General features: G+C 57.6%; 2 protein-coding genes across 2 annotated transcripts; one reads left to right on the top strand and one right to left on the bottom strand.

The window, feature by feature from the left end:
• Window positions 1-356: 356 nt before the first annotated feature.
• On the bottom strand, window positions 357-8,514 carry RETREG3 (reticulophagy regulator family member 3). Its single transcript, XM_075522650.1, has 9 exons — window positions 8,169-8,514; window positions 7,053-7,159; window positions 5,790-5,820; window positions 4,527-4,653; window positions 3,732-3,816; window positions 3,169-3,306; window positions 2,575-2,654; window positions 2,080-2,212; window positions 357-1,552 (listed from the first exon to the last, which is right to left on the bottom strand). Exons 1-9 carry the CDS (start codon window positions 8,348-8,350, stop codon window positions 1,119-1,121), a joined length of 1,317 nt encoding a protein of 438 aa, XP_075378765.1. The 5' UTR covers window positions 8,351-8,514; the 3' UTR covers window positions 357-1,118.
• A 43-nt stretch (window positions 8,515-8,557) lies between these two features.
• TUBG1 (tubulin gamma 1) lies at window positions 8,558-16,711 on the top strand. The gene is made up of 11 exons (XM_075522649.1): window positions 8,558-8,722; window positions 8,998-9,110; window positions 9,727-9,894; window positions 10,155-10,223; window positions 11,497-11,576; window positions 12,180-12,306; window positions 13,108-13,194; window positions 13,446-13,595; window positions 14,915-15,067; window positions 15,387-15,548; window positions 15,995-16,711. Exons 1-11 carry the CDS (start codon window positions 8,674-8,676, stop codon window positions 16,190-16,192), a joined length of 1,356 nt encoding a protein of 451 aa, XP_075378764.1. The 5' UTR covers window positions 8,558-8,673; the 3' UTR covers window positions 16,193-16,711.
• The last annotated feature ends 664 nt before the right edge of the window (window positions 16,712-17,375 follow it).

Here is a 17,375-nt window from a genome sequence, read left to right as displayed (position 1 = left end):
TGGGAAAGCTCAGTGACGCGCGGGGGCCGGGGGCGGGGGCCCTCCAGCTGACAGAGCGTCTCTCCCCGCGGGCTGCTGCTTTGTTCACGCGACCGCAACGGGCGCAAGCTCTTCGGTCACCGGTGGCTTGGGCTGGCGTCCCCCGTTGGGGTCCGGCCGGCGGGGCTCTCCGCTGCAGGAGGCTGGGAAGCGGCGGGCTGGCCCCGGCGCCGGAAGGCACCTGGCCGGGCAGCCCAGCTCCACCTCTTCCCTCCGCCAGAAAACCCGTCCCCAGCAGCTCCCCAAAAGGCAGCGCCCGGGGAAGCGCGGCATTGCCGCTGTCCGCGCCGAACGCGTGCTGGAGGAGCACGGGGATGTCTAGCAAAGTGTTAGCCTGCTATTTTAGGAAAGCAACACAAGAGCAGCTGCCACACGTAGATGTTCTTTGCAGGACTCTAGTCATCACAGTAGATGTCTTATTGCCATTATGTCTCTTACAAAATAGCATCACTAGAAAGCTGGAACCGGAGCTGAGTGGTCATCGCAAGTACAAACATTGTGGCCGTACGCCGTCGTGTCCACAACAGGAGCAAGGGGTTTGTTTCTACCCGGAGTCGGATATTGCTGGGAAAGAAGACTTGGATTCTGTGCACGTTTTAGGAGCGGGGAATGGTTGTCTTAAAGACAGAACAGCATTAAGTCCCAGACACTACGTCTGGGGGAAACCAGTCCCGTTCACCTGGTTGCGCATCAGCCCCGGAAGGTCGGCTCCAAGATTGTCCTTGGCGATGCTAAGTCGGTCTGACCGGGGGTCTCTGGAGCTGCAGACACCAGATTTATTGTCTTAGGTGAGGAAGTTTGGAGCAAGCAGCATCCTGGCAGACAGTGCAGGGCAACGCATGGGTGATTGTGGAGCTATCACATCAACGTCTTTTCCCTATGAATTACCAGTGTAGTTTATTTTAAAATCCAAGGGAGGCTAGAGAGTCACAAGTCACAGTGGTGTTCCCAGCCAGGACTGGCTGTCGCGTCACTCACGCTCACAGAGGAGACAATCTAGAGAACTGTGCAAGGCTTTTCCTTCCAGGATTCCCCTCCACGATGCGCAATAGAAAACCAGAGGGAAGTGGTGGGATTGCTTACTGGCCCCGTGAGCCAGCAGGATCCAGCTGGTTCAGCTCGGACTGATCCAGCAGTTCAAAGTCATCCCCCTCCGCATCAGTGTCCAAGTCCGAGCTGGCCGTTCTAAGATAAGTCTTTGCACCTCTCTGGGGATTGTCGCTGCGTGAGGAGCCTGGCTGAGGGGCTCCTGACAGCGCGAGCTGTATCATCCCTCTGGTGACAAATCCGGCTATGTTGTTAGTAAGATTCTGTACAGATGGCAGTGCGCCGGATTCTTCCCGGTCGTAAGGGAGATGCAGATCTTCTGTCGCTTGCGGGCGGTAAGCCAGACTTGGGATCCCAATGCTGGTGTCATCTTCGTCATCTATGCCAGTTGCTTCCGGGTTTATGGAAGGGAAGTCGGGGAGATCCCTGGCAAAAGATTCTTCTGGGTCGCTGTGACCATCCAGGTCTAGAAGAGGAGCAAGTGCTTTAAACACACAGTACACACCAAACACGCTGCAGGCACAGCACACAAAAGCCGGGCCATTACCTCCCCAAGACAGACTGTCTCTTGTCATCTCACAGACCAAACGCTCTTTAATCTCCCCCTCTCCCCCTCGCAAGCTGTTCGGGATGCCTGCAGACCTCCCAGTTCATTCCCAAGGAACACAGATGCTGAACCAGACACCTTCTGCCCGAGGAAAGTACCCCCTCCCAGAGCTCGCACTGCAACCGTATCCCTACGGCCAGAGACTGGCAGAGCTGGATCTGCCTGTGAAGAGCAGCTGTCGTCGCTCTACTAAAGCGCCACAGGAATTAAGGAGGAAGCTCAGTTCTGAAAAAACAGGTAGTTGCATCTCATCTTAGCCAGCAAGACAGACATCAAACAGCTAGATCTCAAGGACAGAAGGCAATGAACCCATTCTCCCTCCCACCCATCACACCAGCGCCTACTCAGTATTCCACACCTTCCAGAAACCGCCCATTTCCTCTCACCTTCCGATCCCTCTGTCAGGGGAGTCTGGCCCCTTGAAAGGTTAAACATCCCGTTTTCAGTGTAGGAAACCTCAGCATCTGAATGCTCCGAGTCAGAGATGGTTAGTTCCTTGGCGACCACAGAATCATCCAGCTTTGAAATAGGAGATAAAATGGAAAACATCAATACCAGAAAGCTTATTCCTGTGCCTCAAGACAAAACACACGATCCAGTGGCCACTAGTTAAACCCAGTCCTCACGGGAGGCTGGTATCTGAGGCTCATTTCCACTTTACTGCCCAGCGTAGGAGACTGTAGTTGGTACAAGCAACGCTAGACATGCTTGAGTGAGACAGAATAGGAAAGACCTCTCTAAAGGGAGAATATCCTCATCTGGTTTTCCATCACAACTCAGCTACAACGTGCTGGATATAGGGCCAAGCACTGCGTGTCCACGCAACGCAGCGAGTTTGTTCTATTCAGCTAAGCTCTTCTATTTCAGAGACGCTTCGTTACCTTGGGACAAAACGCGGCAAGCTCCTCTTCGCTGTCACTCCCATCATCCACAGCCTCCCGATTAAGGGATCGGCGACGCACTGCCAGAAACCAGAGTCAAAGCTTATTATTGCTGCTAGGACAAGGGTCTGTACAGGACCAGCCTTATGCCGAGCAGAAAAACCCTGAGCTGGCAAGCTTGGACATAACATAACACAGCATGAGCACAGCATGTTCCGCTGCAGAGCAACGTGGTCTTTTCTGACGTGGGCTGCTGCAGATCTTTTGCCGAGATGAACACGTTTAGCAGCTACCTTGCACCGAGTCCTTCCTCTTTTTTTCAGTGCAACAGCAATATGGAACACACAGTTCTGGCAGCTGAGAAACAGAGCGGCTCAGCACCGTGAAGAGCTTACACCAACTGCTAACTGGGAGATGTCTGCGGAGGCAGAGCTGCCTCGCTTCCTTCCCAAAGCAGTTGCAAGTTATTTGCCAAGGGTGCTGGAGTGACTGCCATGCCATACGTGCAGCCCTGCCCCACTCCAAGACCAAGGGCTCACTCCAAGACAGGCTGTTTCAGGTACCAAGGGTCAGAAACGCAGTACAGAAACTTACATTGCTTCTCCCGCTGCTTTGATATCATGTAGCCTCGAACGCTGAAATCCAGCCGCTGCAGAGCTGGCTCCAGCTTCATGTACATGCGCTGCCCCAGTCTGTGGTACACAGCAAGGGGCCACAGCAGGATGAAGAGCACTGAGGTAAGTGGGAATGCAGATTAGAAGTCTGTTCAGGATGCTACTTGGCAAACGTCTTGCCCATTTTGTGATGCAGTATATCACACACAGTATGCAAGATCTGAGTACTGAAGGCAACACTGCAGGAGACAGTTGGAATTGGTGCTATCACCTCTGCCAATTTAACAAAATTGAGAGGCCAGCCTGTTAGTGCTCAGATCTGTAGTTACTAAAGCACTCAAACATGTTCTCTCTGGACCAGAGACCTTAGAGTCCTGGTCAAGAACCACCACATTCCAGGCAGAATGTATTATTTTACATTTTAAAGCCATTCACACAAGCTTTCCATTTGAGCAGAAGAGCCCCATCCCTCGGACGTTCAGATCCCACTCATCTCTACCCCTTTTCACTTGTAAGTCTGTATTGGCACAGAGATCTACTTACACAGCAAGTATGAGAGCAAGAGTCCAGGGATATACCGGCCCAGGACAGCCAGGAAAGTAAAGACTCCACACACTAGAAGGCAAAACTGAAGACATGGGAGACAGTGAGTTTCCAAGGTTAAGCAGTGGATTCACTCGGTTCTTGACCGTCTTGTTCTCTGCAGATTCTCGGTCAAGTCATAATTCTAATGACAGTGAAGCCTTCCTAGCGTTCAACTACCCCGCTCTAGGACTAGCGCAGACACAGGAGGTATCTGGCTTCAGAGCGACAGGCAGCACACCGAGGCCTCTGCCTCAGAATATGAGTAGCTTCCCAAAGCAGGTACGCTAAAAGCAAGTAAGAGGCTAAAGAAGACAGAACTCTTCGAGGTGAAAAGGACAAGGACAGTACCGCCGTGTTACAGGTTCCTCTCTGCATAAGCCTCAAAAAAGAAGAAAAAAAAAAAAAAGCTTGACACACTTTTCAAACTGTTAAAATCCAATGAGGGAGATGAGTTTGACAGACACTTTAAAAAGCTAGAAACCTCCAGAAGGAGCAGCTACATTTTCACTTCACTAGTGCAATCAACATGCCGACACTCGTTTTCTCCTCCCTCCTCCACAACCTGATTATTCTGCCTGTGCTTTCTATTCCTCTCCACCACTTAATAGCCATGTTGCTGTGGGAGACCTCCCGCGGTAACCTCCCATGGCTGAATGCATTCAGCCAACGCTGGGTGCCACCACAAAAGGATACTAGTGGTCAGCAGAGGCTCCACACCAAGCACTTTATTTGCTGAGGTCTGTACATTCTTACCTTTCCAGGGTTTTGCCTCTTGAAAATGAAGAGATTACTTAAGAAGTTGGTCCCAGCCACCCATCCTTCAGCCAAATGGTGACAGAGTTCTGGCACTCCGAGCAGCCGAGGGTGAACGTATCCCCAGCTGCAGTGAAGGGAAGAATTCAGGAACAGCTATTACTGCATCGACGTCAGTGCAGAAGTCACTTGTTACAAACACTTGTCTCAATACTACCTTCTCTTCTCCCCCAGCTGCCAGGCTCTAGAGATGAGGGTCAGCTTGCCTTTCAAAACACCACCTTGCCAAAAGCAGCACTTCTACGTACTGTTCTACAAGCGTCCCAGTTCTCCCATAGCAGCTAAGGAGCAGTAATTTCAGTCATTCAGTCTTTTGGCTTAGACTAGTTTCCATGCTACTGGAGGGAAAGGGCAGTGCAGAAGCAACTCAAGTGAATCTGTTTGCTTTTTCTGCATTTATTTGGTCAACTGCAACCCCCAAGAATTCAGCACGAGGTTTACAAGCAGCCTTGTACCTTACTTAATATATTCAGTTATGTTGGAGGCATTGTCTTTGGCAAGTTCTATTAGTGCTTCTTAACTGCTAGTCACAAGTACTTGAAGGTTAGTAAGAGCAATTCCTTTTGTACCTGGGCCTCTTGCAAAAAAAAAAAAAAAAAAAAAAGTTGTCATTTGGCAACAGCTCAAGTGATTTAATCGGGAGCTGAGCATCCAGTGCGGCTCGGCAGCACAGGCAGGCAGAAAGGTGTGCCCAGAGAGAGGAAGGTGTTATTAGTAAGACAACACCCCAACATTTCCCAACCCATTATTAATGCTGCAGTCAGATCATAACTATGCAGTAACAACTTCTGGGACAAGCCTGCTAAACATTCCCTGTGGAGTCTCAGAAGACTTCATTATTTCAAAAAAAACGTTGTTTTCCTGCTACTGGAAGCCCATACAAAAGGAACTGCTTTTAAGGCAGCACCTCTAACTTAAGGGCGCAGGGGGGAAGTGGCAGTGGAAGTTTTACAACACTCAAGCAAGCATTATTGGAGGTCAGTATGAGGCAAAGATTAAGTACAATATAACGGCTTGGGCAAGTCAAAAACTTGTCACAATGGCTTGACAGAGTCCAGGGCTCCATCCTCCCTCCACTAAGTAGCTCACTTCTCCCCCTTCCTTCCTTGCTCAAAGGAGCCAACATTACAAGCATGTGCAGGTAATAATTACACGGTATCACAGCAAAGTACCAAACAGCAGAGGATTCAATTAGTTTCCTACCTCTCATTGTCTAATTCGTCAGGTCTTGCCACTAAAATATTAAGAACAGACACTACATTAGTTGCAAGGAATTTGCCATGAGAATGCTTAGCTCTTGGGATTTAAGTAAAGCTTTAATGAGCTGGGGAATACCTGGAGAAGACATTAACTGTAATTAAGAACCGGAGATGCATCACTCTGTCATACATTTTGGATGTGTACGTGTGACAGTACAAGACTGCAAGAGAGTATCCTTGTTGCTCCTCAGTATTTGTTGGACATTGTCCGGAAGGCTGCTCTGCTACAGTGACAGGTATTAGCAAAAAATACCACTTTCACTTCCCTCCCTTCCCCTGCGCACACCCAGATGGCGAAGGAAGAACAGCTTGCTTACTGAGAGGCATCAGAGATTTAAGTTTTTGGATACTTTCTCACCCAGGCTGGGATTTGAAAAGTGACCCAGGGATGTACCAGTTATCCTGACAAACCGAAATCAAGGTTATGAGGGAGCTAGACAGACACTTCCTCATCACTTCAGCCACAGAGCCTGAGCCAAGCTGCTGCTAGAAACCAAGGAAAGCTTTAATGTCTTCCCAAGAACTACAGAGAACACAAGCTGAAGCAGAAAGCTGGGAGCTGTACTTGCTAGTTAGTTAGGGAACCACCTCTGAGAGCATGCAAACCATACACACTGCTTCAAAACCAACCTGTCCATGCAAAGCCCATGAAATCCTGAGCTGCTAAGAATGGTGGTATTCATGAGTATATTAATATCACAAACAATTGATAGAACTGCTTTGTTTACTGAAAGCTTTAGACTAACTTCATTAACAGCCATTAAGATGCCTCTCCTTTCAAAGAAATCTCTACTCAACAGCAAGGCTGGGACTCATCTTCGTCCTAAAACATGAAGCTGGTTTATTACAGATTCTGAGGAAAAATCCAGATGTATTCCACGTATGCTTCAATTTCTTGCTCTTGTACTGAATGCTCAGGTGAATCACTGCTTCAAAACCTGCGCTAGTTCACGTACACCAGGTGTTTCAAGATCATGAGACAAATACCAGTGTCACAGGCATGAAAAGCTCTTCTGATGTTTATATAGGTTAGGATTTTCCAACTACAGGAAGAACATGCCTACCGTATTCTTGCCTGCTTCTAGACTCACAAAGCAAAAACTCCAGGATTTTAACTATTTAACTCCAGGTAGTACAGAGCCTATATACCTCTAGGGCCAAAAACAGTGCTTGATTTGCTGGTATCGACTCAAATGTTGCAACTTACCTCTAATTTCAGGCCAGATTTTGTTCTTCCACTGATCTAGACAAACCACTACTATAAGAGTAAATGCAACCAGGAACAGCAAGCGAAGAGAAGTCAGAGCAAAAAACCTATGGGGAAGAAACAAACAAATCGGTACTGACCGGATCTGTGCAACGCACACTAAAGGGGTAACGCAAACTAACTCAAAACGAATCAGTCACTCAGTAACAGTTATAGCCAGAAAAAAGCAAGCAAGTGCTAATCAGTCGGCATCCAGCCTGCCCGCACTGCCTGGTGGGGAGCTTATCAGGCAGCTGCCGTCAGGCTGCTTTAGGGACCCTTATCTGCCCGTGTCGTTTCTAGCATGACAGCCCTGCTTTACAGCTCACCTGTCAGAGGCGAGCAGAACCTGCTGCCCTTCCTCCACTGTTCACTGAATAGTCTGGGGTTTGCAGATTAGTTTTATGCTTTTGGGTAACAGGGAAAACATGCTGAGAGAAACAGAGCTGAAGCAGACATCAGCACTTCCAGGTTCCTTCCTGTCTGCTGAAACAGGTCAGGGCCTCAAGCTCTTAGGCGAGCCGCTCGGGTTCCACCTCCAGCCGTGACCTGTCCTCAGCCAGCGCGGGGGGACCCGGCTGCTCTGCACGGAGCAGACGGAGCGTTCCTCCCCGGAGGACTTGCTCGCCAGGTCCTGGCAGAAGGGGGACGAGGGAGCCGTGAGCGTGCCCTGCGCTGCAGAGGGGCCGGCGGGCAGGGTGCCCGTCCGCTGGTGCCCTCCGAGCGCCGGCCTTTGCCGCCTGCGCCCCCTCGAGACCCACTGCCACGGGGGGAAAACCCGCCAGGGCAGCTGCGGCGGGAAGCAAAACCTCCCGCAGCCCAGGGCGTCCTGCCGGCTCCCGCGCTACCGAGCCCCGGGGGAGCCGAGCCGGGGCTGCGCGCACCCGCGGCCCCTCCGCCGCAGCCAGGGGCCTCGGCGGGACGCGCCTTCCGACGCAAGCCCGCTCCGCAGCCCGCCGCCCACGCAGGGGAGCGGACCCGGGCCCCGCCGGGGCGGCCTGCGCCGCGGCTCGCCTCCCGCCTCCCCGCCAGCCGCGGCCCGGGCCCCGTCGCCGCCCCCGGCCGCCGCCCGCTCACCAGAAGAGGCCGTGCGCCGCCGCCCACCACAGCGCACTGCGGCCCGGCCGCTCCCACACCAGCGCGGCCTGCACGGCGTTCAGCAGCGGCTCGTAAGGCCCCAGGCGGCCCCGCAGCACCGCGCTCAGCGCCTGCACCCGCCGCTGCCGCTCGCCGGGCCCGCCGGGCCGCGCCGCCGCCATGGCTCCCTCACGGCATCAACATCCGGCCGCCCTGTGCGCGCGCACAGCCGCCGCCGGCATGGCGGCCCCCGCCGCCGGAAGCAGGGCCGCGCTGGACGCCGCCATCTTGGCGCAGGCGCGGCCGCCGCCGTCTGCCGGGGCGCAAGCGCGTTGCCAGGGCGCCGCGAGGGGCGGGGGCGGGAGCGGGAGCGGGAGCGGGAGGCGCCCTCCCGGAAGTGCGCCGCGCGCACGCGCAGTACCGTTGGCGCCGGGCGGGAGACGCGGCGGGGCAGCGGGGAGCCGGGCGGAGGAACGGAGCGGAGCGGAGCGGAGCCTCGGCCGCGATGCCGCGGGAGATCATCACCCTGCAGCTGGGCCAGTGCGGCAACCAGAGTGAGTGGGCGCCCGGGGCAGGCGGCGGCAGGGCCGGGCCGGGGGAGCGCGTCCCGGGCGGGGCCGGGATGCTGTGGGGGGCGTGGGCGAGGCCTGGCGGGGCGTGGGCGGGGCATGGGCGGGGCATGGGCCTGGCGGGGCGGGGGCGGGGTCTGGGGCAGGGGCGGGGCCTGCCGGACCGGGGATGCTCCGGGCTCTGCCCCGGCCCGGCCCGGGGGACCGGCCCCGGCCCTGCCCTACCCGGGCCCGGCCCGGCTGACCGCGCCCCCCCGCAGTCGGGTTCGAGTTCTGGAAGCAGCTCTGCGCCGAGCACGGCATCAGCCCCGAGGGCATCGTGGAGGAGTTCGCCACCGAGGGCACCGACCGCAAGGACGTCTTCTTCTACCAGGTACTGCCGGGCGCTGCCCCTGCCCGGGGGCCGGCCCCTGCCGTGCTGGGACGTGGAGCGGGCACGCTGTGCTACGGGACGCGCCTTCCCTCGTCACCGGGTTGGTCCGTGCCCGGATGAGTGCAGGCAGGGCTGTCTGCGGCTGCTTCAGCTCTCTCCAGCAGCCCCCCCCCGCTCAGGGACTGGGGGGCTGATGCTGACCCCGGGCCGGTTTGAGTGGCAGCCTCAGCCAAGCACTCCTGCTAGGCAGCACGCTGCCAGGGCTCCTGTCTGCGCTCCAGTTTCTGGAAATGGATGTGTTGTGGAGGCAGAAACGCGAGGCTGAGGCTGCCATAGACGCCACCTTACGTAACCGCTGCGAGCGAGAGCCTGTTAGGGGAGAGCCGCCCCCCCTCCGCCTGCCCAGCATTCAGGATATGCTCTGGGGCGCGTAACGGTGCTGCATTACAGACAGGCCATACATAACGAGTTTCCCTTCCTCCTCCTCCCTGTCAGACGCCGGCCGTGCCGAGCTCTCCCGTGGCCAGGGGGTGGCACACGCACTTGCAGTTTCTCTTGCAGTAACAAGCGGTGCGGAGCTGCGACTGCATCATGATCTTACTGCTCCTTGTTAAAGGCAGACGATGAGCACTACATCCCGCGAGCTGTGCTGCTGGACCTGGAGCCCCGAGTTATCCACTCCATCCTGAACTCCCCTTACGCCAACCTCTACAACCCAGAAAACATCTACCTGTCTGAGCACGGAGGGGGAGCTGGGAACAACTGGGCCAGTGGCTTCTCACAGGTAACAGCTCTGGTGCTCCTGGGTGCAAACACAGGTCAGCTCGTTAGGCATGAGGCTTTATCGTGGCTTTCTCATGCCAGGCTCAGTACGTGGTTTCTGAAGAATACCTCATCATTTGGCAGGGGCTTACGCCTGGCCCTTTGTGGCACCCTGGGCACGGGGTCACACTGCCAGTCTGACTTGGCTTCACACCAGGCTTGAGGAGCTCTTCTCCATTTTCTGTGGGAAAGGAACAAATCCTGATCTGGTCTCTCTTGCAGGGAGAAAAAATCCACGAAGATATTTTTGACATAATAGACAGAGAGGCTGATGGGAGTGACAGTTTGGAAGTAAGTAAATCAGGGGATTTGGATCCACTTGCCCTGCTTGGTGTTTTCAGAGCCAGGCTGCTGTTTTATAAGGTTGAGCTCAGCCCTTCGGTGTATGCAGACTTCCTCAACTTGCTTCTGGGTGCCGAGCAGAGAACACGTAGAGAGGGGAACTAGGGAAAGGAGGTCTTTCCCATCACAACTACATCTGTCAGTCTTCCCCAGAAATCTTCTTACTGTACGCTCAGCAGGGCATTTTTCTGCCCCAAATACTGCTTGCATTGGGCACTTCCACAGGACACAGTCCGCAGGAAGAGTTCCAGGCATTATGGTGCTTTTTCCTTTCGCTGTTCCACCTCCCTCACATGGCTCCCCGCCGTGTCAGCTGAAGCAGGACACACGCTGCTTGTCCTCCAGTGAAGGCCCTCGTGGGTAGGGAGGGCTGTGCTGGAACAAGGCACCTGCTGCCTCTCTGCCTGCAGCAGAGGAGGGAGCCTTGGGCTGCCAGCAGGAAGGTGTTTAGACTCAGAGTTGCTGAGTGGTTTGAAATCCACGGAATGAGCGCAGGCAGCTGCAGCTTCATTTTCTCTCCAGCCGGGTTAAAGGGGCACCGGGGTATCGACAGCTCTTTGGCTGCTTTGCCGTGTGCCTCTGGCAGGACCTTGGCCACCGTCCGTGTAAACCCGTTTCCTGTGCGTAGACAGACAGGGCTCCCTGGTGTTTGTGTCAGGCTGTTACATGGCAACAAGGGAAAGGAAAATGTCATCATAAAATAAGTTGGCAGAAGATCCAAGAGCCCGTTGTGGGACCTGCAGCAGGTGGGAAGTGCCCTGAAGTCAGGTAGAGGGAGTTTGGCCTCAGGCAGTCTAGAAGGAGGGGAATGGCATGGAGGGCCCAGGGAAAGGGCTGAGAACGTGTACCTCCGTTTTGTATGACCGACTGGACCCTGAAGGTGACGTTGGAGCTATTCTGAAGTCTGTTCTGGGGTGGGAGGAATCCAGGAGGCTCCTGAGCAGCAGTTGCACTTTGTGGTGTGTGCAGAGACGTGGATTCCACCCACTCTGGCAGAAGTGGCCTGATGAGCATGTGGCTGTCGCTGTGGTCTGGAGGAGCCAGGGCTAACCTCCACTCCCTCCGCAGGCGTCGGCTCTGTGCTCTCATTTGGCACAGGGAGAGTTCTCGCCCTGGCTGGCGAGTCTCTGCTGGAGGTGGTGGCGGTGGCACAGCATGCTTTGCTCTGCCTGCTCCTGGGCTGAGCTGGACCTTGAGCTGCCTGCGTTCTGCTTCCTTCCAGGGGTTTGTGCTTTGCCACTCCATTGCCGGTGGAACGGGCTCCGGACTGGGCTCGTACCTCCTGGAGAGGCTGAATGACAGGTGAGCGTTCAGCCTTGTCCCCTTCCCTCACGGCAGAGTCTGGCCCAGCCTGGGCACCCTGCCAACGCGGGGAGCTGGAGAGCGCTGACTCAGAGCCACCACCCCCACCCAAACACTGTCTTGTGCAATCCCTGGCACGCTGCCCGGGGAAGGGATGGCTCCTGATACGCCTGGGGACTTCAGAGGCTCTGAAACTGGACTCACGCTGTCCAAACTCTGCCTTCCCTCAGCCATTCTTATCAGGCAGCTGCCTTCTGACACCCTGACTGAGCAGGGGAGGGTGGGAGGCTCTAGCTGTGGGCTCTGAGCTGCCATCCCTGCCTGTTTCAGCTTGCAGCCTCTTGAAAAGGCTTGTAAGCAGCTGCTTAATCAGCCTGCGGATGGCTCAGCCTCGCCTGTAGCTCCGTCTGGCAGCCTGCTCCTGCACTGCTAGGGTAGGCACTGCTGGGACGAATTCTCTCCCTCCCTGGGAGCCGACTCTGGCATGCAGCGCTGGTGACTCACTGCTGTCCTGAGCCCTGGAGACTGCAAAGGGAGCTTGTGGGAGGAGAGAGTGTTGGCTTGGTGGTGTTAACCCTTGAGATGGCTGGGCTTTCTCACCAGGTATCCCAAGAAGCTGGTGGAGACCTACTCGGTTTTCCCAAACCAGGATGAGATGAGCGATGTTGTAGTCCAGCCGTACAACTCTCTGCTGACACTGAAGAGGTTGACTCAGAATGCTGACTGCGTGGTAAGAGTCCCGCTGCGTGTCAGGCCAGCAGTGCAGCCAGCTCCTGCGTGGCAGCCCTGTCCCCAGCCACTCAAAAACGTAGCTTTTCCTGGGGCAAGTGCCGTAGCTGTGTGGGGCGAGTGCCACGGCAGCGTGCAATGTGCCTGCGAAGCCCCAGGTGCAGCAACAAGTGCATCCCCATCCAGAAGGACTGAGCAGATGTGGTGGCTCCAGGGACAAGGGCTCTGTGCTAACCCCTGCTGTGCTAACCCCGGCTTGGCATTTCTGCCTCCGGGATCCAGCAGATTCTTCCCATGGCAGCGAGGACTGGCTGTGCTTCCTCTGCGTACCTGTGCTGCAGCCTTCTACTTGAACTTGATTCCAGCATCACTTTCAGCACCCACAAGTCCCAGCCAGGCAGCATCTTCAGCCTGCACCGGGGCCTTCGGTCAGGTCCCAACCAAGACACTGCTCGTCCCTCCCAGCTTATCTCTGCATGTGGCAGGGCAAGAGCAGCTGCGCCAGAGCTGCTGGGGCTGAAGGTTGCTGCGAGGTGCTGGCCCAGAGGCAGTGCTCTTTGGGAGAGCGCTGGGGAGCACAGCCAAGACGGGAGGGAAGAGCTTCCATTGACAGTGTCGGTTACGCTCCACAGATGAGTCAGCTTGTGGTTTCAAGTGTCTGCCACCTGCTGCGGAGGGCTCTGCCAGGCCGTGGCACTCAGGGCCTGGGCTGGGCGATCCGGTGCCCTGGGACACATGGCCAGGGCTACCCTTCCTCAGGCTGCCTCCGAGGCTCTTCACAGAGCCGGTTTTTCTCTTGCAGGTGGTTCTGGACAACACAGCCTTGAATCGGATCGCGACAGACCGGCTGCACATTCAGAACCCGTCGTTCTCTCAGATCAACCAGCTGGTGAGAAGGGCTCTTCCCTCTGGAGAAGCCAGCACGGGGCTTCCCTGCTGTCCTCCATTCGGTCTGAACCTGCTCCATGGGCTGGGCGCGATGGTGGGCAGCCTGGAGCCGTGAACGAGGGTCCTCTGCCCTTCCCAGGGGCGGCGTCCACGGGCACTCCAGCTTCCCCTGGCACGGCTGCGTGAAGCAGGTTTTGAACGTGCTCTGCGACCACATGGTGACACGGACACTGACCCCATCCTCTCCCCCAGGTCTCCACCATCATGTCTGCCAGCACCACCACGCTCAGGTATCCCGGCTACATGAACAATGACCTCATCGGGCTGATTGCCTCGCTGATCCCCACCCCCCGGCTGCACTTCCTCATGACGGGGTACACGCCGCTCACCACCGACCAGTCGGTAAGGCAGCCTGCCAGGCATTCCTCCCCTTCCCCAAGGGCAGGAGCTGTCACGCTCACCTTGTAACATCCATCAGTCCCACGGTCTTGGTGTGAGCTGTAATTGCGTGTTCCAAATCCCAGGCCTGTGTGCCCACACCACGTGACAGCCACGTGTGATATGAATCAGACGTGAGCAGGCAATCATGCTTGTGCTGGGCTACCTCCTGCGTGCATCAGGACGGCTGCAGCAGCTGTGGGAGGACCGACAGTATCTGGTCTGACAAAAGCCACCCTTAGAAACGATCAGAGCGAGCCCAGCAAAGGGGCCCTGCCAGTCCTGTCACCCCGGTGGGCCACCAGCCCAGGCCGTTTGGGTCAGAACACTGTTGATCATTGTCATGCCAAGACTGATCGTGGGCTCCAGGCGTCAGCCCCTTCCCGGGACTTGATCTGTGTTCTGGGAGGGGATTGCCACTCCTCAGCTGCATCAAACACTACTGCTTGCGTTTAGCTCGTCCCCAGCCAGTCCCCCCTCACCCCCCCGGTGAGAACGGGGCAGTTCTGTTTTGAGAGGCACTCATCTGCGTTGGCCACGTCTCAGTTGTGCTGGGAGCTAACAGCTGCTGTTCTCCTCTCGTTGTGTGCATTTCCTCAGGATGTTACTCAGAGAAGCAAATCTGAAAAACTGCTGGCTCTGAAAAGGGTATCGAGTGTGTGATCTGTCCTCCCAGGGAGGAGTGTGGGGAGGGCTCAGCCAGCAGCTCAGACGGTGCCTGGAGCGGGGCTGCCACACCACCGAGCTGTCCTTGCTCTGGGCACTCCTCCGGGTGCCAGCCCCGGCTGCGGCCCCCTTGGCAGGCAGCAGCTGGGCAAAGCCCCTGGCAGCCCTCGGGGACTGCGTGGCCGGTCTGCCCAGGGGCTCAGTGCAGGGCGAGGTGGGGAGAGGGTGCAGCAGGGGACGACGCCTCTCCTGTGCTCCAGCCCTGCTCCTTGCCTCGGCAGTGGAACAGGACAGAAGTTTGAGAGCAACAACATGAAACGTGTCCCTGTCACTCTGGTCTCAGCTGAGCTTCGCCCCAGCCCCTGCTGTGCTGCCGGGGGGGCAGCTCAGCGCCCTTGTGTTGGAGCCTCCGCCAACGCTCCGGTTCTCAGCCTGGCTGTGCCTGTTGTGTGACTTTGGGATTTCCCTGCCCTGCATGCGGCTTTGCACGTGGCTCCGTCCCCGGGGTGAGGGCTTCTCCGTCCAGCTGCCCTCCGCTCCTGTGTGTGTGTGCAGGGCAGCGGGAGGGCAAGGGAGCAGCACGCCCGCTCCCTCTGACCCCCGGCTGGCGTTTGCAGGTGGCTAGCGTGAGGAAAACCACGGTCCTGGACGTGATGAGAAGATTGCTGCAGCCTAAAAACGTGATGGTGTCCACAGGGCGAGACAGGCAGACCAACCACTGCTACATCGCTATCCTCAACATCATCCAGGGGGAGGTGGATCCTACACAGGTGAGCTCCCACAGCCGTTTCAGATGTTGATGGAGATGGCATGGCCTGCCAGGGAAGGGCACGGTCACAGTCTTCCTGTGCGGGGACCCCGCGGTGAGACTGAGCAGTGCCTGAGAACTGGCTCCAAGTCGCTCCGGTGTGGGCCCTGGCCTTATGGAAAGGCTGGTAGTCCCTTGCCGTGAGGAGCCTCCCTACCTGCTGTTTGCCGAAATCCACCTTCCTGAGCCCGTAGCTCCTGCAAGGAGCAGCTCCTGGGTCTGCTGGGACCAGGCTGCTTTGCCCCTCACCCTACTGCCCCTTGCTGCTCTCATCCTGCCAGGTTCACAAGAGTCTGCAGCGGATCCGGGAGAGGAAGCTGGCCAACTTCATCCCTTGGGGTCCTGCCAGCATCCAGGTGGCTTTGTCCCGCAAGTCCCCCTACCTGCCGTCTGCACACCGTGTCAGCGGCCTCATGATGGCAAACCACACCAACATCTCCTCGGTGAGTGCCTTCCCTCTACACGGTGGGCAGCGCTGGGGCCCCACAGCTGCAGCTCTGATGTCCTTTCAGTCACAAACGCGTCTTCTCTGGGGCTTTCACAAAGCCACGGCCAGGCCTGCAGATGGGGGGCGGGCGGGCAGGTCCCAGGGGGGCACAGCAGGGCTCAGGTCTGGTCTGGCGTCCCGTCAGTCCTGCTGCACCCCTGGTGCCGTTCTGCCAGGAGCAGGCTGCAGCAGGACTCCTTGGCCAAAGGCAGCTTCGGAAGCACGACATGATCCTGAGTGCTGGCTGGGTGCAGGGTAGCAGCTACTGCCCTGCCGGCCTGGGGCTGCCTCCCTGCCTGCCTCCCTGCCGCCTCCTAGGCAGCAGCCTGAGGAGGTTGCCCCCCCTGCCCCGCGGGATCCCCAGGGATCTCTGGCCCGTCTGACCGCTGTGCTGCTCTCCAGCTGTTTGAGCGGACGTGCCGGCAGTACGACAAGCTGCGCAAGCGGGAGGCCTTCCTGGAGCAGTTCCGCAAGGAGGACATCTTCAAGGACAACTTCGACGAGCTGGACAACTCCCGGGAGATCGTGCAGCAGCTGATCGACGAGTACCATGCGGCCACGCGCCCTGACTACATCTCCTGGGGCACGCAGGAGCAGTGAGTGCCCTGCCCGGGGACGGGCGGGTCCCACGGCCACCTCCACGCATGCCAGCAGGGCTTGTCTCTGCCGTGCCCACGTTTAGCACCCCTCAGCGCTGCCCGGCCGTGGTGGAGTCGTCACACCGGCTGCACACACGCAGGCCGTGCTCCTCAGCGGAAGCAGCTCTGCAGGGAGCAGCACTGCCCCTGAAGACCCTTGGCGGGGGACAGCCTCCACTCCACCACGTGCCCTGGCCCAGGACGGGACTGGGGCAGCTGCACGCTGTGCTGGTAGGGAACCTCCACCCGTGGGAGGAACGCTCGCTCGGAGGAGGATGAGAGCGAACCTGGGGCTTGGACCAGGCCTGGCCCGAAGAGTTGGGTGCACGCGACCCCTGTGGCCAAAGGCTCTGTGTGGCTGAGCTAGTCCTTGCCCTGGGCAGGAGCCTTGTTCCTCCTTTGCCAGATCAGGCCTGGGGCACAGGCTGTATCTATATTTTTGTAGGTTATTTTGCTTTAATAAAGGCTGTTCCTGCACTGACGCTGGCTGCACGGCTCCTGGAGCGAGCAGTCGGGCAGGGAAGCAGCTGCAGATGCTGCCAGGGCCAGCGCTCGCCTTGCCCAGCTGGCCAGCCCCGCTGTGCAGCCGCAGCCCGACAGTGTCCCGGCTGGGCCGGGGCCGCCGCTCACCTGCACGTCCCAGCGGTGCGCGAGGCCGGCCCTGCCCTGGCCGGCAGCCAGCCGGCAGCGTGCTGTCTGCGCCCGGGTGGCACTGGGCGACTGCTATGGCAGAGCCAGAAATACTGGAAGGACCTGCTGACGCGGCTGACCAGGGACAGGAGCCGGCACCGCCCTGCCCGCAGAGCATGTGGTGCCCGCATTAATGTTTCAGAGGCCCCCGAGGGGCTGGGGCTGCCCTCACCGCTCTGGCTCCGAGGTAGGGGACAGCACCACCGGGAAGGACGCGGGCTTGGGGCCGGCTGGTGTCGACTCGGGGGGACGTATGGACGGACACGGCAGCTCCGGTCCTGCCCCGCGTGAGTCAGGCTGCGAGGGACGGGGGCGTGGGGCAGCGCTGGCACCGGCCCAAGCCCAGGCAGCCCAAGGTGAGAATTAGCCTTTTCCTCTGACCCTGTGGCACAGAGCAGCAGGCTAAAAATACCCGCCCGCCATGGCAGCACCGGGCTCCCACGCCCTCTTTGGCA

Source organism: Mycteria americana, chromosome 22 (genome assembly GCF_035582795.1).
Source record: "Mycteria americana isolate JAX WOST 10 ecotype Jacksonville Zoo and Gardens chromosome 22, USCA_MyAme_1.0, whole genome shotgun sequence".
Taxonomy (NCBI): Eukaryota; Metazoa; Chordata; class Aves; order Ciconiiformes; family Ciconiidae; genus Mycteria; species Mycteria americana.
Note: the sequence above shows the minus strand (reverse complement) of the source record. Positions and strands in the feature narration are given on the sequence as shown.